The sequence below is a fragment of the Empidonax traillii genome, unplaced genomic scaffold (assembly GCF_003031625.1).
Source record: "Empidonax traillii isolate 1590-97213 ecotype Southwest subspecies unplaced genomic scaffold, ASM303162v1 scaffold68:size1967880, whole genome shotgun sequence".
In the NCBI taxonomy this organism is placed as follows: Eukaryota; Metazoa; Chordata; class Aves; order Passeriformes; family Tyrannidae; genus Empidonax; species Empidonax traillii.
The window spans coordinates 1,053,799-1,081,379 of record NW_020955261.1 but is presented as its reverse complement, the minus strand read 5'-3'; the positions used below and the strand labels follow the sequence as shown (position 1 = coordinate 1,081,379).

Genomic DNA, 27,581 nt, shown 5'->3' with positions numbered 1-27,581 from the left:
ATCGTGTTATATTGATCAGCCTTCTCCCAGATTTCCCTGTGGATTGGTGGTACAAATGGCACACAGGACAGGGGCCTGATGCAAACTGACCAAGTGATGAGCAAACTGGGTCACAGAATGGTTTGGGTTGGAAGGGGCCTTAAAGTTCATCTATTTCCAACTCCCTTGGCGTAGGCAGGGACACATTCCACTAGACCAGGTCGTTTAAAGCCCCATCCACCCTGGCCCTGAATACTTCCAGGGATGAATCCACATCTCTGGAAAACTTCTCAGGAAGTACCAGTTTATGGAAGCCACAGGCCAGAGATCGTTACTAACTAGTGGCAACAGCAGTCCGGGAAACCTGTTTCCTCAGCTTGAAAGGAGGGAATGAGCCCTCCACACAGCATGTAGCCCGCTTACTTGCTTACTGAGTTTTCTATCGCGCTGTTGACATCAAAGGGTCAACGTGCGGCGTTAGCACAGCGCTTGGTTCACCTTATAGCATTGGCTCGGAGCAACCTGATGGCCGCAGAGCGAAAACAGCCCCGGGCGGCAGGTGACACTCCTCATGTGGCAGGCAGAAGGGCAGCGGGCAGCCCGAGCTCCCCGGTGCGCTGCGCTCACGCCGCCCGGGCCGAGCCCGGCAGGTCAAGGCCAGGTGAGCCCCGGGATCGCTCCCCCGATAAGCGCCCCTACTCCCCGCCCCGACACCTGTTCGGAGCCGCCCCGCAGCGCCCGCGGCCGGGCGGGGCCCCGCCACCGCCGCCCTTAAAGCACGGCCGCCCCCTTCACCTTCCTTCCCTCTTTCCCTCTTGTTTTCCAGCCCCGAGAGCTCCGCTAGCACCGGGCTGGCAACATGGGTAGGTGCTGCGGGGAAAGGTGGGGGCAGCCTGGAGGTGGGTGGCGCGGTGGTAGCGGTCCCCGGCCGGGGGGTCGCGGGAGGGATGCCGCCCCGGGATGAGCACCGCGGGATCCTCAAGCCGCCTCTCTCCCAGCCGAGTGCCCGTGCCGGGCTGTGAGCTGGTAGCATGGCCAAGGAGTCCCGGGCCCCCAGGGCTGGCTCTGCTGTTCGGTGCAGGTCTGAGGACACCTTCGGGTGCTCTTGCTTCTTTATCATCCCTCTTCCTCTGGGGCAGCTCTCCCTCTGGCAATGCTATGTCCTGGCTTTCGTGACCCTGCCTTGAAACCCCGAGTGAGAGCCGAGTGATGCTGCCTTGGCCTTTGTAAACTCTTAGAGACGAGCCCCTGGCGGGTGATGTTTATCCTACACTTTTAAAGCATGTGGGGCTTAGGATCTCAGCACAAATTGGTATTTCTCACACGTTAAATAGTGCTTTTTCATTGAGACTGTTTACCTAGGATTGACCTAGTGTTTTTTAAATGTATTGAGACACAACTTGAAGATTCAGATAAGGGCAGAGTCCATTTAGTGAATTAATCCTGATGATTTATTCTTATCTGAACTGGTAGTAGTAAATGCACAAGTAATAAATGTAAATGTGCAAATAGTGTTTTTCTGTGGTGTAGCTCAACATTGCCCTTTGCTGGACCCTGGGTCCTGCAGTGTTGGAGCACGTTGGTGTGTCTCTCCTAGCAAGCAGCTCCTGAGCTGGAGAAACCCTGTCTTACACAAGGAAGGAATCTAAGATATAAAAAAAATTTAAAAAAAAAAAAAAAAAAAAAAAAAAAAAAAAAAAAAAAAAAAAAAAAAAAAAAAAAAAAAAAAAAAAAAAAAAAAAAAGGAGAGAGATAGAGAGTGCTATTGCATCTTCAGCAGGCAAATCTGTGTTCTGGGGACAAGCAGCTGTAGTAATGAGCAGGCAGAACCTGGCAATGGGGCTGCCCAAGGGGCACTGGGGTCTCAGCCAACTGAAAATGGTGATGGCTCTGGGAAGAGAGAGAAATGTGATGCAGCTGGATCTGCTCATGTGATATCAGGCTTGCTGCCTTATAGGTTTACTTGGGTGGTTTTTGTGTCAGTGTTTTTCAGGAATAGCACAGTGTGAATAAGGGACTCTTGGAGTCACTGATGCTGCTGATGGTAGCAGCATCCTTGTGGAGGTGCTGGAAGTCTGCTCCAGAGAGCAGAGGCAACAGGTTTGGCTGGGCCATGAGTCAGGTGCCAGGAAAGCAGGCTTGCTCTGGAGCCAGAAGCATCCTCAGTGACAGTGTGTGTGTGTACAGATTTAGCCTGGCCATAGACGTGAAGTATTTCAATCTCATAGATTTGCTGCATGGAGCAAGGCAATGCACTTCCATCTTGTATCATGGAGTGTGAGCTGCAAGAGTTGAAGCATCCCACTGTATCCCTCTGACTGCAGGGAACCATACTGGTGGGAGCTGCTGGGGAAGGGGTTGGCCCACTGATAAATAATTGTTTAGATGCAGTACTAAAGCCAAGAACTGAGTGGCTTATGTCTTTACATTTCTTAAAAATATTTAATCTCTTAAGGGAATACAAAGGGCCAACTGTTTGGAGCTGTATATTGTATATGCAGAGCTCTTCAGTATTTTGTGGAGAAAATGAGCAGTTGTGCTTGTCACTCTATGTGGGGAGAGAATGAGAGGTGCTGAGGGTTGCCTCAAAGAGGGACTGCTCCAAAATGGCACTAGCAAACCTCAGATTTATCACTGAAAATGATCCAAAATGTTGAGTGCTCTGTGCTGTTGTAGCTCGAACTCTGAAGCTGCCTGAGGTGGAATTCTCAGCTAATTTAGGTGCCTCTGTTGAAATGACTTTAATGCTACTGGGAGTTTCCCCAATCCTCTATGTAAAAGCAGAAATGAGGGGTAAAGTCAAAATGGTTGAAAATTAAGTGTATCTCTTAAACACTGAAGTTAGACAACTTTGTCTGAAAAAAATGCCTCTGTGATGTCCTCTGTGTAAGGTTTCTTACAGAGGTGATACTTTTACCGTTTGGAAAGGAAAAAATGCAATCAACAGCAAGTTTCTTGATATTTTTGTCCCAAGGCTTAGCTAACAGACAGGAGCTGCTCAAACTATTGTTTTCAGTACATGTCACAAAAAGCTGGCAATATGACAGGTGTGCTAGAAAGGCCAACAACTGGAAATAACTAAGGAGTTGCTATGAAGATAGTTTATCACTAACACCTTAGTATCCTTCAGTGTATCTGCTCACATGGGTTGTGAAAGGGACATTGCCAATAACTTTAACTCATGTACCTGCATATGCCCCAAATTTGTTGTGTTAGCACCTTCAGAATGTTACTTGCTCCCTAGGAAAATATATTCTTGAATTACCTGCTGTCTCTGTTGTGAAGGCACTTGTCCAGCAAGTGAAGGAAAGAATCAGATTAATCAGTTTTAATAACTTCTGGGAATTATTTTATTTAGTATCATGTCAAACACTATAGTGTTGCTGTCAGCTGTTTTTATCTGTTGTGAACTCTGGACTAAATAATCATTTTGGCAAAGATACTTTTCTTATAGAGATCTATTGTGGGCATGGTTTACAAGCAGGGATTTCAAAGTTCACATCTTGTCTTATCTTAAGGATAATGAGTTCACTCATGTGGTTTTATGCGAAATGTTGACATCCACTATCTAGCACAGTGAAAGCTCAGGCTACAAGCCTGTCCCCTGGGCCAAGCAAGCCCTGCAGGACATTGCTTGGAGGGCTGCCAGGGATAGTGAGCCTGCCATGAGCAGCTGGAAGTGACTTTGGGGCTGCGCTTTAGTTGTCTGCTCTTACTACCCTCAGTGGGATTCCCCTGTGCTTCCAGGTCTTCCTAGGTTAATTTTCAGGTTGTGGGAATGCCTACTAACATAGATTGCTCAGCTGGACTGCATATTCAGTCCTCTTTAACTGAGCTGTGGGAAGTTTGTCCCTTTTTGGGACTTAACCTCCATCCCTGGCAGGACATCTTTTAGTCTATTCATTACTTATTTGCCTTTAAGGTAACATCTCTGAGAGTGAATTGAAACAGGATTCATCTTCTGTGAGTGGCTGGATGGTCTACCACCACCTTAAATGATATGTGGTGAGCAGTCATAGTAGGATGGGATGCTTTGTCTTGTCAGTCCTTCTGAGTATTTCCTGTGACTTTATGCACATCCTGAAAAACCTAAGGCAATCAAGTGATGTTTTGCCTAATAACCATGAAAAGTGTCCCTTTAGTAAACTGAATATTTACTCATCCTGAAAAATACTATGCTTGTATTACGTTATTTCAAGCTGACCTTTCTTTGAATCATCCGCTGATTTTAAATGAGTATTACTTACTACTTTCCATTAACATCTGTTTTCTTTTTTCTCTCCACAGCTGGAAGAGGTAAGGGCAAATCGGTAAGTATTGTTTTCTCTTATAAAAAGTTGCTATACTGTCTTTGGGTTACATTGTTTTGGTAGCTTTAGCAGTACACAAAATAACAATCACTCTATAAACATACATTAAATGTATAAAATAGTGAGTTACTGGCCAACTGATGCAAAAGCAGCCTTTTAGTTTAAGTCCTAGCTAAGCATAAATGTGCTCACCATCCTGATAACAAATCTGAAGAGCCTGTGCTGACTGAGCAGACATTGGTCCCTAGAGCCCATCCTTCTTGTGACTGAGTTGTCATCATCCACCAGCTCTCCTTTAGGACTCTTACTTTTCAGTGGTAGTTCTTGCTCTTGAATCTTTGAACTGTTAATGACATGTCTCAGCAACTCTCTCTCTGTCTTTGCTTTTCTTATCTTACAAGGTTTTACTCCACAGACTTTCGCTCAGCTGAGTGGCTTCCTCAGTAGCCAAAGTCAAAGCTGTGAAGTGGGGTGGTGGTGTCCCCAGGGCAGGGCAAAATTACAGAGAGCATTGTAAAACATAACCTTCAGGTTACCTCTTTGGTGGTGGATCCAGTGCTTCCTGGCCACTGAGGATTACAGCAGAAAAGGTTTTGGTGGTAGATGCGTATTTGCACATGTACACTGTAAAGGGGGGACAGTATAGTGCAAAACAAGGACAAGTATAGGTCATATATTATCATGGATTAATTGCATAATCTCCTTGCTTGTAGCATCTTGGAAAAACAGAAGGCTTTTCACCTTTGGAAAGACCCAATAGCTTTCTCCTGCCTGCTCAGCTCCAGCTGTGACTAGCAGATCCCTTGCAGTTCAGGGGCAAACAGTAAAAGCCCACCAGTGGCTGCTGTGCCACCATGTGAATGCAGCGTGTCTCCACCAGGCACATAAGCACTAGTGGCTTGAAACAGAAATCCAGCCTTGTTGGATTGTGACTCCCCAGACCAACACGTAACACCCTCTTAAACAATAAGGTGGTGGGTAGGATGATGATGTAATGCTGGGGATGTTTGTGAGAACCCCAAAATGGTCAAAAAGATTTTAGTGAGGTTTTGTGACATTCTGGTGGGGATGGGTCCCACCAGCTCCTGGTCCAGGACTGCTCTGCCTCTTTTCTCTCTGTGGGCAGGATAGACGTGGGGAAGACTTTGTTCCACTTCAGGAGCAGACATTCTCTGCTCTCCAACTGGGCTATTCCCAATTACACTGGCAGAAACAAGTCATGCAGTCTGGGTTACTATTTCAGTGACTAACCTAACACGTGCTGAAATCAAAATCTCTTGGGTATATCTCATGGCTGCTGAACCAAACCTTCACAGTGTGGTTCTCTGTCTGTCTCCTCAGGAGCATGAACATTTGCATGGCTTAGGGGGATGGTGTGCAGGCAGGGCAGGAAGCGTTTGTCTCTGTGAGCTCCACCAACAGCTGTGTCCAAGTTGGAAGTAATAATCCAGAGCTCCTGCCCTCTCCAGCTGAGATAAATGGGCACTTTCAAGTGAAGTGTAACTAATTTTTGGATACAAGTGGATGATCTTCCTTTGGAGACACCCCTTTCTGCCCAAGCAGAATGTGATAAATCAAGAGTGGCAAGTTTATATTTACGGCTCAAATTTTGATTGCACTAAAGCTAGATGAGTCCCACTGGCACTTACTTGACATTGGGTTCTTTCAGTGCAGCCTGCTTATCAAACCATGGGTAGGATGGGCACTACGTACTTGGTTCTGATAGTAACAAAGATCAACACTGCTCAGGCTGCTCAGACATCCTCACGACTGAGTCAGATATGTCAGCAATACTCTTGCCACTTTCATTTCTTTTGCAGCATTCACAAAAAGCCTGTTGTGGGATGCAGGTCTTGAAGTCTTATGTTGTTCACTGCAGCTTTGCTGGAGACATGGGCTCTCTGATTTAATTGTCAGGCAGGATGTCCCCATGTAAGGTTTCTTTCCTTCTGATCTATAAAGTTAACTTTTTTCTGTTTCATGTGAAATACTGGCTTAATTCCTGAACCCTTGCAATCCAAACAATGCTATTTTTTTCAATCAAGCCTAAGAAGCATAGGAAAGAACTGTTTTATCTCTGGAATGTTCTGAGACTTATTAAAATCTAGTTTTTTGATACTTGCAGAATTAAACCAATAAAAATAGATTTGTAAAGAAGAATTATGTTTACATTGCATTCCCATTCATTTTAATAGGAATGATATCAGGTATTCATCCACTAAGAAAAGCAGATGATTACAAATTAAACTTCAAATTCTACTGACAATGTCAGATTTGTACCTGATGTATGCTTTTTTCCCTTTGTCTTAATGGCAAGAACTCTGTTATGAGCTACATGACTATGATCATTGACATGCCTTTTGCAACAGGTGAAGGTTCAGTAAATCTGGCATCTAATGCCATACCATTTTAGGTTAGGAATGAAGTCCATTCTATCAAGTCTGAAGAAATTAAGAATTTTTCAAGCAGAATATTTTTAAGCATGGGGAGTTTTTCTGAAAAATTTGCTTGAACAAAAAGTTTGAACGTTTATTTTTCTCAACTACAAGTGTTTAAGAATAACCCCAGGCTTCTAAATGTGGTGTGCTATGGGTTATGTGTTGGCTTTGGATTATTTTTTTTTTCATAAACATTGGCTTTTTGCATATTTTTAGATACCAATCAAGATTGCTCTAAGGGTTAGGTGCTGGAGACCTCAAATCTGTACACTTGAAGGTCAGATATGGCATTGCTAAAGATCTCTTGCAAAGGGCAGATGAACAGTGTGTAGAGCTCTGGGAACCAAGAGGGAAAAGTGAGAACTGACTCGTGGTTCGTGTAAACCGTTGTCATTCCCCCAGAAGCCCATGCAACCTTCTGATCCTGAGTACCCACCCACTTCCACTGAGTTCATATTTACCTTGCTCAAGCTGTGGGTTGCAGTGAGCAGTGTTAGTTTGTGTTGCACAGCTCTGATCTCACACTGTCTGTCTCTTGCCTCCAGACGCTCTGCTCTGGCTTCCCTCTGAGCATCTTCTTCATCGTCATCAATGAGTTCTGTGAGCGGTTCTCCTACTATGGCATGCGAGGTATGTCCTGTATCTCCCTGTGCTGACCACGTATTACCCGACCCTGACTTTGGTTTCTAACCCATTGTTTTGTTCGTCTTCCTACAGCTGTGCTCGTTTTGTATTTCAAGTATTTCCTGCACTGGGATGACAACTTGGCCACGGCCATCTACCACACATTTGTTGCCCTGTGTTACTTGACACCTATCCTTGGAGCAGTCCTTGCGGACTCTTGGCTGGGAAAGTTTAAGTGAGTGCTTTCTCAGAAAACAAACAAACAAAAGTCTTGAAAGCTCACCTGAAATCAGTGTTACATAAACCATCACCTAAAACAGCAGCTCTGAACACCTTTAGAGCTGATGTTGACTACTCCAGGATAGTTTGTTTTATTTGACCAAAACTTAAGTTTTTAATTGATTGATCTCAGGCTTGAAATAGCACTGTTAATTAACAAATGTTCCAATTCTGCTAATCACTTGAGGGTAGTAGCGTGCTTTCCCAGCATACTGCATGTTTTTCCTCTCACCTGGACAAAATGTAAGCTAAACTAAGGAAAGTATTCACCAAGCTGTGAAAATAGATACTGGAGATTATAGTTACATTGGACAGCCTCTTCATCTACTGCAGGTGGTCAATGAAATAGTGAATTAACTGGGACTTAGCAAAAGTTTTAAAATACTGTATGAGTATAAAATACTACTGAATTGAGAGTTCAGTGAGAGTTCTTACTGAGTAGCCATTCTGTCTTTAAATCATATATTCTGTGTTTTTTACCTGTGTGCTAGTTGTTCAGGAAAGTACCACTGAAGTTCTTTGAAAGGTAACCAGATTATTTCCAACAGCCTTATCGTGCTCTCCTTTACTAATGTCTTGATTCTAATAGTGTTTACTTTACCTGAAAAAAAGCACGATAAAGATTTTATGGAAGGTTATGAGTCATGAATGTTAGCTGACTTGTCAAAGGTCTCCCAGAGATGAGAGATGAAGCTGTCTATGCTGTGCAGTCAGCTGCACCATCTTCTGCTGTGCTGACAGCCCTGGGGAGCCCAGGACTGTGACCACTGCCCTGTGTGCTCTTTGGAGCTGGTCTGAGCAGTGTGAACTCACAGCAAGTAGTTGGATATATTGCAGATTGCAACCTAAATATGTTGTGTACTTGCTTGTTTAGATGGTATGGTTTATTTCTTTTTAATCCATTTTGGCTGTTACTTGTTTTATCAAGATGAAGCTTTGCAGACCTTGCATCCCTTCTCCTTTGGTACTTGTTAACTTACAATTGTAAACTTTCTCCCAAGCTGTTAGGCAACTAAAGTAATGAAATTGAAGTGCTGTTTAAAAAAAAAAATCCATTTTATCTATTAAATATCACTAAACAGCAGATTGGCTGTTACCCCGCTTTATAAATTTTTTTACTCTGCTACAGGAAAGAGAATTTTAAGTCAGAGAAACTTTGTTGTAAAGAAGAATTTGTTTGTGCCCCTCTTGTGTCAGGGTGCTGCTCCAAGCTTGCTGTGAAGATCTCTGGCCTCTGTCAAATAGAGTTGACTTGTCCTAGGTCTTGGCGCCTGCCCTTCACTGTCATGGATTGCACTGGGTTTGGGACTGCTTTTCCTACAAAATGGGTTTTTTAATACTTTCCTATCACTGCATCACATTTCTTCTGCTTTTACTCCAAACTGGAGAACTGGGTCTGTGCCTGTTGAATGGAGGCTCACCCACGGAAGCAAATGAACATGGATTAAACTACAGTCACATGATAAAAGTCCATAAAATTAAAACGGAGAATGTTTTTACATGTAGAAAAGAGGATTGGACTCTAAAGGCAGGGGGTGGGGGCTGGTGATTCTGCAATACTACCCTCCTAGGCACCTCCTGGTAGAGGAAGTCAGGCTGAAAGCCTACAACCTGTGTTCTTCAGTGCTGCTCTTGCTCTAATCTGAGTGTGAAGATGTTCATACACTTACAGGCAAGTGGGAGAACAGAGTTGTAGTTCACAACACTATTTTGGTGTAATTTCCATTATTAAAGTAGGTTTTTATTTTTTTTTTCTTCTTTTACTCTAGCAACTAAAATGTAAAATAATACAGAGAATATTTAGTGATATTAAAATCAGTGTAAGTGGCATATTTGTGTTGCAGAGTAGTCCATTTAAAATCCACCATATGCAAAAGATAATAATGGCATTCTTGAGTCGGTTATTAAAAAGGCAACCACTGAAGAAGATATTTAAATATCTCCCATGACCTGGTCATATCTAGAGAATCCATTTGTCATCTTGACTTGTTTAATTAAACAAGACTACCTAAAATAATAACAATAAAAAAGTAGAATTGAATACTGTGGCAGTGGTCTGGAGACAAATTTTTACACTAGCTTTTGACAAGTTCAGTCCTTATTGTATCTGTTAATTGTGCTTCTTTACTAAACATCTTTGAAACAAGCAAAATTCTGCTTTACCTCTGTAATCTGCATTATCTGTGTGCATTGTATGTGTGTAACTGTATTAACATACCTAAAAAAAAAAAAAAATATGTATCGCCTCTCTTTACAACAGGACCATTGTCTCCCTGTCCGTTGTCTATACGATTGGACAGACAATCTTGTCTGTGGGTTCCCTAAATGACCTGACGGATCACAACCGAGATGGCTCTCCTGATAACATACCATTGCACATGTGAGTTGCCTTGTATACGTTTTGGGTTTTTTCCAGGCTGATTAACAGGACGTCTTACACCTTAAATTTATGCTACTTGAATTTCATCTGTCTTTCAATCAGTCTAGTATTTATGCTTTCAGAAAGAAAACAAAGTGATTTTTTTCCCTCCCCTTTTTCTCTTTTCTCCTTTGTTCCAGTGCCCTGTCCATGATTGGTTTGATCCTCATTGCACTTGGTACTGGTGGGATCAAACCTTGTGTGTCAGCATTTGGTGGAGATCAGTTTGAAGATGATCAGGTAAGCGTCTTTCAGATTTTCAGTTATACAGATACTCTAACTAATGCTTTACTATTATAATACTCTAATAATGTACATATTTAGACATATGCATTACTGCAGTGTTTCCTGAGTAGCTGAAGAAGGAGGTACTTAACTATTTGTCTTGAAATGTGAAAACAGACTTGCTGATTCAACAATCTAGGCTCATCAGTGTGGTTCCGGCTAAGCTTTTCTAAACATTTTTCTGTTTTTACTGTAGGAAGAACAAAGAAGTACCTTCTTCTCTCTTTTTTATTTGTCCGTTAATGCTGGAAGTCTGATATCTACTATAGTCACCCCAAATCTCAGAGGTAAGGCCATGCATTTGCTTATAACATACATCAGAAAAGGATGAGTGTTGGATTGCAATCTAGTTAGGTTTGAATTTAAGTTCTGTTCTCTGACACACTGGAGTTTCCAGCGTGTCATTCAACTTCTCACAGGCAAAGTACTGTCAAAAACAAGCCAGTCTGAGACCTAAATAAGCCTTTAGAATCAGAAGTACGAGATCCGAAGAGACATGTTGGAGCTGACAGCTTGTACTCCTTAATGCATGTTTTAATTCTGTGAAGATACAAATGTGTCACCTCTTCCAATACCTTTAAAACCATCACACTAGAAACAGTTGTGTTTGCTGGGAAGGGAAGCGGGGAGAGAATCCTCTCCTCTGAAAGTGAAGGGTATTCTGAAGTGTGTCCATGCTAAGTACAGAAGCAACAATACATGTAGTAACACATTTATCCATGTGACAAGGTAAATAACTTCTCATATTGTTGAAGAAGAAAGTTATTTTCTCTTCTGCTTGTAAATAATAACATGACCCTAAACAAAAAGCAAATGATTTGCTAATCTGTATGCATGCGGAATTCTGTGGCAAGATTACACAGATGGTGCTGTATGGATGTGCTTGCCAGGAGTTTGAGGAAGGCTTTTCTCAAAAAAAAAAAAAAAAAGGAAACAGCATGTGAGTTCTGGAATAATAACCCTAAAGCACTGGGCTGAAATTCTGGCCTTTGGATTTCTTGACTGGAAGGCTGTGTAGACATGTTTGAGAGGTTTGCTTAATGCAAATTCTCTCCTTTGCCAAAAAGGAACTAGAGATGCATAAGGCACAACATGCATCTTCCTTGCTGATTGAGGGTGAAAACTACCTTGGAAGAAAAAAAGACAAATTCAGCTGAGGGAGGTGATAAACTGCCATGTACTGTAAAGGTTTAACCAAAAGGCTAATACAACTAAATCAAGACATTAGTTAGCTGCAAGCTAGCTTTTTTTTTTCCCCCAATCAGACTCTCTTCCAGATGTCCCTTCCAACCTCAACTTTTCTGTGATACCTTTTATTACTGAGAAGCGGAATTATTTAATTTGGATACCGATCATCCATTCTGTGGATGTCAGCAGAGAGGCTTGTTGTTCCCCCATGAGTAAACAGTGAATGTGAAGTACAGAAATCATATGTAAAACATCAACAGTGCTGACTGGGACTTTAATGTTACTTTGTACTTCAGCTACGGAGTGTGGCATTCATACCAAACAGCGATGTTACCCGCTAGCTTTTGGAATTCCTGCTATCCTCATGGCTGTCTCCTTGAGTAAGTGGTTCTGTTGCCATCTTGCTACTTCAGTGATTAGATGATAATGACTTCATAATGAAAAAGTGATAGAAATCTCCAGGTAATACCTCTACTAAGACCTGAATATTTCTGCAGTTTTTGACTTAAATTTTTTTTCATGGGTGGGATTAAACTGAAGCACTCACTTTTCCAGAAGAGAGTGATGTGCCAGGAGAGACTGATCAGGCTGGGGAGAGGCATGAATATACCTTTGAATTCTACCTATTCTGTAAACTTCTGTCTATATTTCTTGGACTACTGGGATATATAAATAGATCTTTTGAAAGTAGTGTGAAAACTCTCAGAAAATGTGTTTTGGAAGTTATCTCTGGTCCCGGAATTCAAACTGCATAAGGTAATTGTCCCTGCACTGGAGAAATCCCTTACCTGGTATGTCACTATTTCTCAACCACCTGCATTTTTATTAGCTGTGCTACAGGTCACTTCCTGAGCCTGACTGCTACAGCACAAAGACCAAGAAACTGGGGGGTGCCATTATGTACCACAGTATCTCTTGTGATCATGGTCCTGAGCGGGAGCCCACCCAGCTACCAGTGACCCCACCTTGTCTGTGCGCTCAACCTGAGTTGCACGATGGCTGTGGGGGCTTGTCTATGTCCTGCCCTGCACATGGGAGGGTGAGGCTGAGGAATGTGCCCTGGGCACGGGAGCAGAGGACACCTTGGTGAGTCCTGCAGTTCAGGCAGAGCCTCGTGTCCCTGTATGATGTGAGCTGCTGCATACTGAACTCCTAAAAAGGAACCGTACAATAAAGCCAGAGCCAAGGTCCCAAGTGGTCCTAGTTTTGACCATCCCTCAATCAAGCTGACCTCCCACTGAGCGCTTACCTTGAGAGTTTCCGGATTTAGTTTTTTGTCTTAAATAGAAGCATCTGCTGGTATTAATTTGATTTATTTTACTGTATCATAGCATGAGAATAGGCCATTTCATTGCTCATTAGGAGGCTTATTTCCACCCTGATCTAACTCTGTAACTATTACAGTTTTCATACTAAATTATTTGCCACTATTTTAATATAATTCTGAGTTGCTTTTGTTTTCTGTTTGCATGTTATAGTTGTGTTTGTAGCTGGAAGCAGAATGTACAAGAAAGTTAAACCTCAAGGAAATGTAATGCTTCAAGTTTGCAAATGCATTGGAGTAAGTACTGCTTTTATTCCCAAAATCACTGTCGGCAATTCTTAAACCTGTTCTGTAAACATGCCTAGATCAGAAATCTGTCATAATATGAGGGAAGGTTCTAAGGTCGTTTCTTTCATTGATGGCACCTCCAGGTTTAGACTGCCTTTTTAAAAGTATATCTTGATTTATACACAAATTATACAAGTGAATTTATGCATAAAGGAAACAAAGTAAGATGTCAGTGACATGTAAAAGCTTATCCCAGCTTCTGGGATTAATTTCTTACACATTTGTGCACCTTTCTGCAGCCCTGTAGTAAGAGACAAACATGCCTTGACCTGAGTCAAGAGCAGAGCTACCAGTACATCTTATCAGCGAATATTTATTGCTTATTAAAAGAATGTTATTTACAATGCAGAGGTATATTGATTCCCACTGCATTAAGGAAGCTGGGGGTTACATATCGGTGTGAGCCTGGTAGGAAGGGAATGGAATCTGCATTAGTAGATTTGCAATAGATTTTTGCAGTGTCTCAACTTTGAGATCAGGAGATTTTTTTTATTTATGGACTTCTTCATTCTCCATGCAGCCCTTCCAGCTTGTTATGGTCTCACCCATTGCTTATCTTGTAAGCACTGTCAAACCCAAATCTCTACAGGTGACTTCGGCCATTGCTTAGAGTGCTGCTCCTGAGGCCCACCTCAGCCTTGCATATTATTCCATGTGGAAAATCTTGGGAGTTCTTTGGGATGATATTCATGTAGATTCAGTGTCAGGGTGTGAGGCACATCCACAAGATGGAGCTTCTTATACTGAAATGTACTCTTATAGCCATTCAGTTCTGAAAATCTGTGCATATGACCCTGCTCTATTTATTGTTGTACCTAAGTAAGTCTGAAGAAGACAGGTCTTCAAGCTCCCAACATGATCCCACATTTAGAGAGACTACTCTCACATGTGCGGTTCACCTAATCCCAAGTGCACACTCCACTGGATATGCAGTGTGAGGCCTTAAATGCAATATTCCCATAGATGAATTGGAGCAGTTAACAGAAGTAACCTTTAGCACCCTCTAAACATTAGAAGTGGGAGCATAATCTTAAATGACAAAACAGCTCATTGCATTTATAAATATTTGTAGTGCCGTTAAACAGTTCTGTCTCTCCTCAGTTTGCCATCAAAAACCGGTTTCGGCATCGCAGCAAGGAGTTCCCCAAGAGAGAGCACTGGCTGGACTGGGCAAGTGAGAAGTATGATGTAAGTCTTGTTCGAGCCTTTTCTGCTGTGATATCTCCCCTGATCCTCAGCTTCTCTCTGTCTGCTCCGAGCCATTGCCTCAAGCACTGGACGAATAGTTTTGGGCCTCTCCATCATTTAGTAGCGAATTATCTGGCTCCCCTGCAGTTGCAGGTTATCACCTCAGCTCCTGTGGGGGAAAGCTGTGTGAGTCAATGCTCTCTGTAATTATAGGCTGTCCAGGGAAATTCAAGGAAGATGAAGAAAATACTTTCCCTTGCCCAACAAATACAAACACTTGGAAGTTTTTGGGTTAGGAAACTAGCAAGTTTCCTTTCTCAACTTGTTGTTTCTCTTGGTAAACAGTCTTCAAACAAAATATGCTGGTTTAATGACTGCAGAGGGGAAAAATGGGAATGGTGCTGCTGCCTCTCATGGTTAATGCACAGGGCTATAATACTTGTCTTGGGATGAAACTGCAGAATTATGATTTGGAATTTCAGTTGAAGTGGGTAAACACTGCATTCCCTCTGGCCTCAGTATAATTTGTAACCATGATTCTCGAAGCCTTGTGTCCCATTGTCCCCAACCATGTTGCTTGCCTCCTATCTGCTTTGCCCAGTTGTCAATGGAAGCACAAACCTTAGCCTGTCACTTTCATTTTCCTTTTGCCTGTATGCTTTGTTCATATGTTAAATTCCTCTGTTGCCTGTCCTTCAAATGTCTTCTTCCTAGAAAAATAATGCAGCACTAAGTGCTGAAACTCATGCTGCCATCAGTATATATGCAAAGAAGATCAGGTCTCTCTAATACCAGTGTCCCCTTCCACACATACAACCCTTCCCATATCCACAATCAAACTTTGTATTATTTTAACAGAAATAATCAGAAGTACCCACAACATGGGAAGTTTAGTATGTGAGTAAACATTACCTGATGGGTCTCTGCCTGTTGCTGTGCTGTGAATAGCAGTCTGTAACTGTCTTTTTTCTTACCTTTTTTTTTTTTTTTTTTTAACCAATTTCTCTTGTGTAATTCTTGTTTGCTGCAGAAACGGCTGATTGCTCAGACTAAGATGGTGTTGAAGGTGCTTTTCCTTTACATCCCTCTCCCCATGTTCTGGGCACTTTTTGACCAGCAGGTAAAGTGGAAATTGTTTGGCTTGGTAATTAGAGCTGTACACTATCACTCTCTGTACTCTGAGGTCACCAGACATAAGAGGTGTGTATGGGAGGGTAGAGAAGCAAATTTTTTAACCTGGTTTTGATGCAAAAGGGTAGTTACTGAGTCCTGCTACTACAGGATGTTCTGTGGTCAGGGTAATCTCAGTTTATCTGAGCATGCCCAGGACTGATTCAGTGACTGAGGCCTCTCCAAATTTTGTATCAGACCAGGACTCGGGATGAAACAGGAATTTAAATTTTTCTTACTTCTAATGTTTCTTCCGTTGTCAGTTGTGAGATGAAATTTAGGGTCCTTGAACAAATGATGTAGAGAATCAGGGCTTAAATGATCTGGATACCAGTTTGCTTAATCACTTGCACCCTGTTATAAATGCAGAATCACAGAATATGCTGAGCTGGAAGGGATCCATAAGGATCATCTAGTCCAACTCCTGGCCCTGCACAGGACCACTCCCAAGAGTCACACCACATACCCAAGAGTATTGTTCAAACACTTTTTGAATTCTGACAGGCTTGGTGCTGTGACCACTTTCCTGGGGAGCCTCTTCCAGTGCCCTTTTCACCCTCTGAGTGACAAATCTTTTTCTATATCCAACCTAAACCTCCCCTGACACAACTTCAGGCCATTCCCTTGGGTCCTGTCACTGGTCACCTCAGAGAAGAGATCAGTGCCTGCCCCTCCTCTTTCCCTCACAAAGAAGTTGTAACTGCAATGAGGTCTCCCCTCAGACTCCTCTTCTCCAGGCTGAACAGATCAATTAACCTCAGCCGCTCTTCACATGGCTTCCCTTCAAGGCCCTTCACCATCTTCATTGCCCTCCTTTGTACGCTCTCTAATAGCTTAATATCTTTCTATATTGTGGTGCCCAAAACTGCACAGAATATTCAAGGTGAGGCCACACCAGTGAAGAGCAGAGCGAGACAATCCCCTCCCTTGATCAGCTGGTGATGCTTTGCCTGATGCCCCTCAGGACATGGTTGGCCCTCCTGGCTGCCAGGGCACTGCTGACTCATATTCAACTTGTCTTTCACCAGAACCCCCAGGTCACTTTCTGTGGCACTGCTTTCCAACATCTCATTCCCCAGTCTGTATGAACGTCCAGGGTACTTCAAGCAGAAGTATAAGCCTATGACTCCCATTCACTTGGTGAACTGAGAACTCATGACTCACGAAAGCAACTTTCATAGTTATGCGTTGAATTATGAATTTAGGAGAACATCTGAGAGAATGTCTGGGCTTGAAAGCTTTATCCAATGCAGATGGATAGCAAGTTTGGTGCAGATTCCCTATACCCTGCTGCTTCAGTACCCATGAGCTGTAATGATCCTTGTAACCTGTTACAATTAGGTAGTTCTGCTATGAAATTCAGAGCTAAATACTCATTATGTGAATAAAAACTCATATCTTGGACAGTGGCACATTGCAGGTGGTTAAAGGCTCTCGCCACAGATGCAGTAATAAGCATTCTGCTCTCACCCTAGGCTCAGAGTAGAAGTCAGCCCCACTTGACCCAGCTATTGGCAGGTTTTTGAGGCAGAGGGCTCAGGGTCTGCTGACTCTGCTGGGCTGTGTGAAGGAAGGATGGATTTATGGGAGGTGTGGACTGCTTGCGCTCAGACAGGCAGCACACAGATGCCTGGGTGACTTCTATGCACAGCACACAGCAGTGCCCTGCACAGGATGTCCCTGCCAACTCTCCAGCTAATTTCTGCATCTAAATTATTTTCCACTCTATTTCACATAACAAGCAAATGAAATTAAATGGACCATGAGGATCACTTTGTTCAAATGTTTATGTTGTAGAATAAGAATACTCCCAAAGCTAGCTTTATTTTTTTGTTGTTGTTGTATTGCATGTTTTTCCCAACACTTTACTTATGAAAACAATTCAAGAGGAACTTTGGAAGATCGATTTACTATGACATCTAATTTTCCTCTTCTTTTATTAAGGGATCAAGATGGACACTGCAAGCCACAGCAATGAATGGGGATTTTGTAAGTTAATTTTTATTCCTTTTTTTTTTTTTTTTAAAGTAACGCTTTTCAAACACTTACTTGTTGTCATAATATTAACAACTATTTATTTTTTCTTCACCAGGGTATTCCAGTTCAACCAGACCAAATGCAGGTACATTTAATCTTCTATCTGCTGATTTCTTCTGAAAGATTATTTACATATTGCCCTTCGTTTAATAAAAAAATACTTTGAAAAATACTTAATTTTTTTCTCTTCTCATGTTCATCTTCAACAGATTGTGAATCCAATCCTGATTGTTATAATGGTCCCAGTTGTAGATTCTGTTGTTTATCCTTTAATCAAGAAATGCAAGATCAATTTTACGTAAGTTGATGTAATTACCTGACTTCAACAGAGGCTTGTTTTAGTGTTTTCTTTAAATGGAGCTTCCAGCCCTAATGTAACAGTAGTGTATTGAAAATGGGTTAATATTTATAAGAAATTAGAACGTAAAGAAATACAGAATATTGCAAGGGGTGTGCAGAGGCACCACAGAGTAGAGTCTAATAGTGAAGTAACAGTATTTTCCAGTTAAGGACAAAATCTTTTGATTGCAGGAGATGTTCTTTACTGCTTTCCACATCCCCTATGTCTACTCTCTCTCCTTCCTCAAGAATATGAAGTAGAAATACAACATATATTCTTACTGTGTGTCATGTTTTGGGCTTAAAACTACCTGAGACATAAGATGTGTTTCCTCTTCAGTCCCAGCGAGGAGTCTGGCTCACTGAATACTTCTAGCTGGATCCTCAGAGGGCATTACATGTTATTTTTAATGTTGGTAATGAAGTGGTGGCTAGCACTTGCAAGAGAGCTTGGAGAGGCAGAAGAGAATACAGTTCTTAATGCAGTTTTCACAGAGCTAAGATGCAATGTTTTTGTTCCACACAGTTAGGAAAAATCTAAGGTGTGTGCTGTGCTGGAAACACTGTCATTCGTTTATGAACACTCTACATTGGACAAATGCTGCCATGAATAAAATAACTACTTTAGATTTACCCTTGCAGCTTAACTGAATATCAGTAGATGTCTTCTAATTCAAAAAATCTCCCTGACTTTTTTTTGTTCAATGTTATTTAAACATACGGTGTAGACATGTTTTTACTCTCTTTAAAGGCATATCTACCTGTTTCTTCGTTTCTGTAAAGCTAACAACTGTATTAGATTTGTGTTTTTCTTCCTGCAAAACAGACTTCTTCAGGAATCTAATAACTATGTTCAATCAGTTTTTGAGCCCAGCAGATGCACAGTAACAGGTTATATTACGATGCTGCATAAAAAAAAAGACGTTTCCTCATGGTGTAACTATAAATGGAGGCTTACCTAGCTTAGCAGAACACTTTCTGTAGTAGTATCAGCCCTTCAAATGGTGATAATGTGATACTTGTGGCCATTTGAGTTTCCAAGTTTCCTGTGGAAATTAAAAAACACTCTTCTGAAGCTTTGAATTCACACTTCTCTTAAAACTCACATGTCTTTTGCTGTTGTACTAGACCCCTGAAGAAGATAACTGTTGGTATGTTCCTTGCCTCTTTGGCTTTTGTTGCTGCTGCCCTCCTGCAAGTGCAAATAGATGTAAGTTCAGCCCCATGCGAGTATTTACTATTAATATTTGGTTGTTAATACAGAATAAAGTGTGTTTAGGGGGGAAGTGAGCTAAGGCTCCTAAATTTGGAACCAAGCATACAAGCACAGAAGTAGAAGGATGGGAAATGTTAAAGTATATTGCAGTACTGTGATTAGCATGATAAAATTAACTAGCAATGAACACCATCCTGCAAAACGTTTCATTGCCATTAATATAAATCACGCATTAAAAGCAACCTCCGTCTGAGACCAAAAGCTGAAAACCAGACACTTGCTTGGCCTACCATGGGGCTGTTTTGTATCTTTGATTTCTTCTGATACTTAGCCTGGAGGTCGGGGGTGACAGTCTGGGAAGCATCATCACAGCATGAGCAAAGATGACACTTGTTTAAGGCAGGATTCATCTCGCCTAACCTTCCTTGCCCCAAAGGGAGGTGCCATGAGCCAGAGTAAGGTTTATCCTGTAGCTGGGACATTAGCAACACCTCTGGGAGGTGGTCCATTGCATCCCAAGATCTGAATAGTTATCTAGAGGTGCTTGCCTGTCTTTGTGCATTATCAAAGCAAGGCTCTCAACTCTTAAATAGAATCATGGAATGGTTTGGGTTGGAAGGGACCTTAAAGATCATCTAGTCACAATCCCCCTGCAACAGGCAGGGATGCCCTTCAACTAGACTAGGTTGTTCAGAGCCCCATCTAGCCAGGCCTGAAATGCTTACAGGGATAGGGCATCCACAACTTCTCTGGGAAACTAACAGCTTTAGTTAGGAATGAAAAATTCTCTCCTTAATGCCTGGGTCCAACAGTGAAACAAGCTATATATTCAACTCTGCCTTTTGAAGATGTAAGTAAAGGGTCAGGCCTTCAGCTGGTATAGTAGGCTGTCTTCCCAAATGCTCTGTTCAGAGGGCCAGAGCTGTGCACATGTACGTACATACTGGCATTGGGCAGCAGCTTCATCAAAACTTGTAATTTCCCAGGTTGTTGCATGAGAGTCGCCTGCAGAAAGGTAAAGATGGACCTGTGGGGATTTTTTTGTGTGTGTATGATGTATCTAAAGAGACAGAATGATGTACCTGAAGCAGACAGAAGTACGGGAAGGGAGGAAAGGCTGAGGTAGAACTGAAATAGACACAACTCTTGCAGCTCTTGCTGCTCTCCATGAGCAGAAGCTATTTGCTATTAGATATGGTGGGAAGTGGAGTCTTCAGAAGTTCAGTTACTTTGGGCTGTCACACCAGGCAGTGCCCATACATGATTTTCTTGTTCAGCAGCACCAGTACTGGGGAAGAACAAGTCAGAACATGGCACAAAGAAACTCAGACCCAGGCAGCCACAGGATGTGGGAAAAGCTCATTGCTTGAACTGTAGAGTGGCCTTGGTAGTGGCAGCATGCTGCAGCACGTGATCAAAGAAGGACCACATCTGCCTACGGAGGCATTGTTGTGGATGAGAGGCTTCTTTCCTCAGGCAACTTTTGAGACTAGTGACAAAACCTGTTATTTGAGTTGCATCCCTCAGACAACCGTAGATTGTAAGGCAAATGCTAATGTTCAATATGAACTAATAATTACAGTAATTTTTCCATGTGACTCACGGCACTGATTTTACTTTTTTTCTGTCCTATAGAAAACGACTCCAGTTTTCCCTGCAGCTGGACAAACACAAATCAGATTAATGAACTTAGGTAGCGTTCCTGCAACAGTTCAGTTTCAGCCTCAACTTCGGAATGTGGATGTAGCACCTAAGGAGGCGGTAAGTAAGGGCAGATGAGGAAGAGCAAGTTTAGAAAAATCTAATGGAGTCAGTCATTCTTAACTAATGGTTCAAAATTGATTTTTTTTTCTAATTTTTTTCCCCTCTAGTAATTTCACTATTTCTTTCTTTGTATTGTACAATGAATTGTTACTGAAAACACAGTGAATGAAGAAATAGTAACTATGTCAATATTTTGACAAGACGTGGAGGTTTTTTTTCAAGAAACTTTCATAAACTTATCAGTGACTTTAAAGTAGTTGAAAACTTCAGTCTTATTAAAAAGATTCCATTTCTTAACAGCAAGAATGCTCCATCCTTCAGTAAAAGTCCATTCAGCTCTAGTAAGTCACTGCTATTACTGTAAGGGATGGCTTACTTTAACAAGGAGCTTTTTCTGTGGCTACATCACATGTTAAGCTTCAGGTTCTAATACAACACAACATTGATATCTCTGTTGACAGCAAAATATGGTGGAGCTGATGGATGTTTTTGATAAGGGAAGTTAGATAGCCTGAGGTCCTTTTTCTGTATAAGAGGAGAAATCCTACTCCATTCTCCTCCATATGGAAACAGAGCTATGAGGAGAAGATAAGGGCACCCAAACTGTATGCTGACAAGGAATTGATATAACCATGGTTTATACCTGAAAATGAAGGGCATAATATGCTCTACTCTCTATTATAATCTTTTTATCTATTTATAATCTATTGTAATGCTTTTTATAATCCTATAAAACAAATATATGTTATAAAAACAAATTTTAGTACTACACTGTGTCTATTCATATTTTAAGTATTTTATGTTGATTAAACATGTTTAGAATATTTAAAACATGTCACTTCTGTTACGCTGAAACCATAGATATGAAGTTTGTGTTTGCATTTGCATCTTTTAGGTGTTGCTATTTGGAAAATGCTGCACCTTATCTTATGCTAGTGCTGCCTCTGTAGCTAAACAGAATTTTATCTGATGGTTGTGGAAAGCCTGATTTCTCTGGAACAAGAAATACACAGGAAAATATAACAGCTATTCCATAATGCTTGTGGAAGGCCTATGTAACTTTGAAGCTTGTGTAACAAATTAAATTAATAAAAAAATAATGATCCAATGGAACAAAAACGAAAGTTAGCAGATGCTCATGATCTCTGGCACTTCAGAAATAACACATGTAAACTTCTGACACCCCTGAGTCCATAACACTCCCTCAAAGTTGAAGACAAGTCTGCAGTTGCACAGAAATTCATAGCAATTTGTTTGTCTTTATAGACGGACTACATGATATTTAAGACTTCTGAGCTGCAGTCATTACATGTAGCTTCTGGATCACTACAGACAACTCAATCTTTGGAGGGGCTGCTAGAGAGAAAACGTTACACTTTTGCATTTCGAGTGTCTGGAGCAGAAATTGCTTCTGATTTGGTAAGTCTGCTTAATTCTTGAAATATACATTGATGTTTTGATAGCTATTTATGTGAAATGTGTGAAGCTGAGAGGACAAGCTCTGAATAGCTTTTTCTTTTGTCTTACTTTCTATCTCTCCCCATCTCTGCTGTACCAGTAAGACTGGTGAGCTGTAGAGAGCAGGTTAAGTTGTCGTTTAAAAAAAAAAACTAAAAAAAATTATCAACTTATTATTTACCTTGACGATTACTCTTTCCCCAAGATTTAGATGTGTGGTCATAAGAGTTTTCTAGTAAACATGCACTGTAGTAGGTTCCTAAAGTTGAAGGTCTGAAGTCTTGCTCTGAAGTCTCTGTTAATTTCCCACTGCTATGTAATAGTGCATATTAAAGCTCTTCACTGATGCCAATGAAGTATTTTGATAATGGTCTCTTCCACCAGCTGTTTGACAATGTTACGTCAAAACCAGAAGAAGGAAAGAATCTCATCAGGTAGAGTTTGTTTTGCTTCTAAATTCTGACAGTAGTGTGACTGTCTCTTCAATCTGTCTTTGAGTGGACTCTCGTTTAACATAGTTATCTATACTGTAGGAACTCACCTCTTGCTGGATACTTCATTTGATGTTTAGGGTGTGTAAGAACTTCTGAGGTGTGATTCATTTTAGCAATCTTGCACATCTGCTTTGGGTTTAATTTAGTTAAAATCACAAACATGTATTTAACTCCATTGCCTAGACTTTTTTATTGATTAACTGCACAGATTACATGTCTATACCTCCTTTTTAGACTTGAATGAGAAGTATCCTTCTACTTCTCTCCCTTTTTTCCTACATCTTCTATTTGCCAATGCATTTTCTATTGGTTGTAGTAGTGGCTTGCTTTTGATGTTCTCCTAAGAAGGCAGTGTGCTGATGGGGGTCTAACTTGCTTTTTGTATTAGCTACACTTAAAGAGATTTAGAGTTCTTTAAAAAATGTTAAGTGATATGAAAGAAACTATTAAATGGGAAGACTTGATCCTTGTTGTTCTGCCAGCATATAATTAAAAGTAAAACCTGTAATTCTTTGACTTATGCATATTTTGTGTAGTATTTAATCACTCTTGCATTTTGAAGGTTCATAAACAATTATGATTCTACTCTCAACATTACTCTGGATGACAAGGCTGTTGCAGTACTGCCTCCTCTTGAAGCCAGCAATTACACCACTGTTCCAGGAGGAAAAGCGTATGCATTTTTCTTTATCCTAATTTAATCTTAGACATGCTTGACCTTAGGAAAAGGGCATGGAACATTTTTTATATGTATATATAATATACACACAACTGGCTATACCTATGGTCTGAACTGTTTTCTTTTTCAGGCTACATATCATTAAGGGTATAATGTCCTCAACCTATTGTACAATTGCATCAAAAAAATTTGGATTTGGCAGTGCCTATACCATTTCAATCAATGACGTGAGTTGCCAGTGTTGTTTGTTGGACAATATATAATTACTTTCCATGTTGATACTTTAATTAAAAAGCACTTGTAGAATTATCCCTCTTGCTCCCAATCATACATATGATATAATTCTGGTGTGTTAAATGGAACATAAAGACATTGCTAACTATAAAAAATAATGATGGGTATGATAATGACATAATGCAAGAATTCATGTTCATCACTAGAGGCCTTAAATCTTTAGCCCTATTAGATACAATGTATTTGCAGGAAGTCTGCTGTAAATACCTATACTTTGTAACTAGGTATGCAGCTCTTCAGATGCAACATCTTTTATTTACCCAGAATTTTGTATATGATTATAGAACTACTTAGAGTGTATTTAGTGTGCAGACTTTTTATTACTGTTCTTAACGCCCTATTTTAATTTCCAGTGTAATCGAGGTATTCTTAATATATCATATTATGAAGATATTCCACCCAGTTCAGTCCATATGGCATGGCAGATCCCTCAGTATTTTCTTCTTACATGTGGAGAAGTAGTCTTCTCTGTCACTGGGCTGGAGTTTTCGTACTCACAGGTAGGTTTTGCTATTCTTGTGTTAAGAATCCTGATAAAAATTAAGATCTTTGATCTGTTGTTTTTATAAGTGGTGGTTCTGCACTGCTGCTTTGATCAATTATATCCTTTAGAGCTCCCTAGCAGGACTGTATAGGCTGATGCAAGTTGGCCCTGATTCACTAGGATTCAGTGTTTTAAATGAAGCTATGCTGAATTATATAATTTGAAGACTTGATCACCAGTCCTCAAATTTCCTCCTCACATGTGACTTTCCACTGAAAATAAGTGGAACTGTACTGCTGCTGTAAAACCAAACTGGAGAGCACTCAAATATAAAATGAAGAAATACTGACGCCTTATCTCCACACCAGCAGCAGTTTAGTTATACTCTTTTAATTATTTTGTCTTCTGATTCCAGTTTATTAGGTGTGTATTTCTTCCCTTAATTCTGAGTCTAGAAGCTGTACTGATGGGAACATTGTAAGATGTTACTTGGTAGATGATGATGAACTCAGTTCCTTCATTTTGGGTGTACCATGTATTTGCAGAGTGTAAAATGTGCCTGTTAGTTACTCAGTGTGTGTAAAGTTAGAGGTGTTATAGTTAGTGTACTAGTGATCTCTTGCTTCTCAAAGCATTCTCCATACCTGTTTAGTTCTTTAGCAAATTTTACTTTAAAAAAAAAATCAAACCAAAACAAAAAAACCCCAACCCCCACCAAAATCAACCAAACCAAGAAATCCTCTTCCCCCCTCATCTGCAGAGAACCAGTGTTTGTTGTGTGGTAAAGAATGCAGTAAACATCAGAAAATGAGTCATAGCAGTGTTTGCCTGAAACTCAAATGTCTGTTGTCTACAGGCCCCGTCTAACATGAAGTCAGTGCTGCAGGCAGGATGGCTGCTGAGTGTGGCTGTTGGTAACATAATTGTCCTTATTGTAGCTGGAGCATCTAAACTCAGCAAGCAGGTAAGCACACAAGCAATAAGTATATGATATTCTATTACCCTGTGAGAAAGCAGTTCTAATCCAGGGGGGAGTCATGGCAGATAACCCTCAACCACAGCTTTTGAACATCCGTGTTGTGGTGAATTTGCATTTAAAACATGAGATATGAGAGGTTAGTGTTGGCTACAAGGGTGTACTAGTCAGTTGCAGAACTAGTTCTTGACTGAGTAATCTCATTAGAGTATATAAAGTTCTCAATCTTTATAACCTAGTTATAAGTTACTAGTTTATAAGTAGTTTTGAATTTGAATGAATAGTTCTTCAATAGAGGCTTCTACCTCTTATCTCTTGTTTGCCATCCTTAACTCTTGCTGTCAGGGTCCTTTGCATGCAAGCAGCAGTTTCTAGCATTTCTGCAATGAATTTCTTCTCACGGTGTAGAAAATCTGTGACCATTTGAGCTGAAATTGTAAACTAATGGAATTAAAACCTACCAAATTTCTGTTAATTGTTAATGAGCCCTCACCTGCATACCACAGTCCTGCCTCATCCCTTCTGGCTCCATTGGTTTCAAACCTCATTCTTTGAGGCATGAAAGCTGTGATTCTTCTGGTAAAGAACACCTGTACAAGACTTTCTATTAGTGGCACTCCCTAATGGATCAAAAAGTTTGAGAGAGGGAAAAGCCTGTCTCTGAAACAGGTCTGGCAGTCCCAGTTTCAGCTAAATTAACCAGAAAGAGTGTGAAACAGGTGTCGAGGCTTTTCAGGTGGATGTTGTACTTTGAAACCAGAGTGGTCTTGATCTCTGCCCACATTTGTGGTCAGTAGAAACTTTTCACAACCAACCTAAGTGGAAGCAGAATCACTGCCAGCCTGGTTTAGATTGAGATTACCTGACTGAAAGGAGGTGCTAAGTTTCCTTTTCATTCAATTTCCAGTTCCTCCAGGAAAAGGATATTGTTGAACTTTTCAGCATTCACAGAAATTTTGTCTTTTCAGTAAAGACAGAACTACTGAAAGAACTTCAATTTTCAGTTGCTTTAATATGTGTTATATACATCTAATACTTAGTCCTGCAAGCCATATGATGCTTATTAGGCACACTTGGTTTCATATTCTGAATTCTCTTCTTGCAAACACTCAAATAATGGTGCAATACTCTTGAGGAATTAATATTGGTGGATAATTTATGCCTTTTTTGTTTTTCTTTACAGTGGGCAGAGTATGTGCTGTTTGCTGCCTTGCTGTTTGTAGTTTGCATCATTTTTGCTATCATGGCTACTTTTTATACCTATGTTGATCCAAATGAGATTGAAGCCCAATTTAATGAGCAAGAAAAGGAGGACAAAAAGGATGAAGATGACCATGGAAAGGAAATTGATTCTAAAATGTAGAAGCTGTATTCGAGGAGTGTTCTTAAATTATGGAATCCCATTCACTCTCCCTGCAGTAAGAGGAATCTGGGTAGCAGTAATAACACCTCTGGATAATATGTCTTGTGGGAGACTTTAAGAAAAACTGTTTTAACTTAAAATGCAGCCTCTCTTGGCAAGCAATAGGAAAGGATTAGTCTCTCTCTTGTACTGTATGTGGTATCCTGAAGAAACTCCAGCAGAATTTGCACTCTTAATGTACCTCAATCCTAAATATTATAGCATTAGAATATTGAAATTACACTGGGAACTGCTGGACCTGTGAAAAGTATTTTTATACTGCATTTCAATTTTATAGCATGGAAGAAACAAGTCTTGTCAAGAAACAGCAACTGAAGACAAGCTCTCTGAATGATCTCTCTAGTCTCACTGTTACTTCAAAGCAGCAGGTCACATGTGCCTTAAATTCTTTTGTACTTCTGTACAGATAATGGGAGCAAAGCTCTGGCAGTGCTCAGATTAAAATGCTGTCTGTGCTCCCCATGGCAGTAACTTGGACGTGCTCTGTAATGTAATGCTTTATGTGCCTGTTAACTACCCATTTAACTCCTTTCATGTCTTTAATTAATATTAGAAGTGTCCACTCAGGTAAACTGATAATGGCAAATGACCTTTGGAATAAGCAACAACAATAAAACTTGTGTTATGAAAACTAATGGAAGTGGTTTAAGAATGTGGCTTACAGTTGCACATTAACAAAACTTGATACCACCTCTCTGCTGCCTTTCCCTCTGTGCGCCATCACTTGAAGCTTATGGATTAGTGTTAGTGTTAATATACCTGTAACATCCCTCAAATGTATGGTATGGAAGACTAAATTTTGCTGCTTAACAGGATACTGTAGTCCATGTTATGGAGTGTCAGTGGTCTGCATGTTGGTTTGGGAGTTTTTGTTTAAGGTTCACATCCTGTGCTTTTTCCAGCATCTAACTTGGACTCATTGGCT

General features: G+C 40.8%; 1 protein-coding gene across 1 annotated transcript; it reads left to right on the top strand.

Moving 5' to 3' along the window:
- The first annotated feature begins 755 nt into the window (after window positions 1-755).
- SLC15A1 (solute carrier family 15 member 1) lies at window positions 756-27,243 on the top strand. The gene is made up of 23 exons (XM_027880313.1): window positions 756-842; window positions 4,267-4,289; window positions 7,273-7,357; window positions 7,445-7,586; window positions 9,891-10,010; window positions 10,190-10,289; window positions 10,531-10,621; window positions 11,819-11,902; window positions 13,001-13,083; window positions 14,236-14,322; window positions 15,353-15,442; window positions 17,437-17,481; window positions 17,585-17,614; window positions 17,739-17,827; window positions 18,997-19,078; window positions 20,720-20,845; window positions 22,115-22,267; window positions 22,691-22,740; window positions 23,363-23,473; window positions 23,610-23,706; window positions 24,127-24,273; window positions 25,114-25,221; window positions 26,417-27,243. Exons 1-23 carry the CDS (start codon window positions 839-841, stop codon window positions 26,594-26,596), a joined length of 2,127 nt encoding a protein of 708 aa, XP_027736114.1. The 5' UTR covers window positions 756-838; the 3' UTR covers window positions 26,597-27,243.
- The last annotated feature ends 338 nt before the right edge of the window (window positions 27,244-27,581 follow it).

Excerpts from the sequence above, each read along its gene's own strand:
- SLC15A1 (XM_027880313.1), top strand. Across the intron at positions 17,615-17,738 it reads TTCAACCAGACCAAATGCAG|ATTGTGAATCCAATCCTGAT; the intron begins GTACATTTAATC and ends CATCTTCAACAG. Across the intron at positions 22,741-23,362 it reads GAAGGAAAGAATCTCATCAG|GTTCATAAACAATTATGATT; the intron begins GTAGAGTTTGTT and ends TGCATTTTGAAG.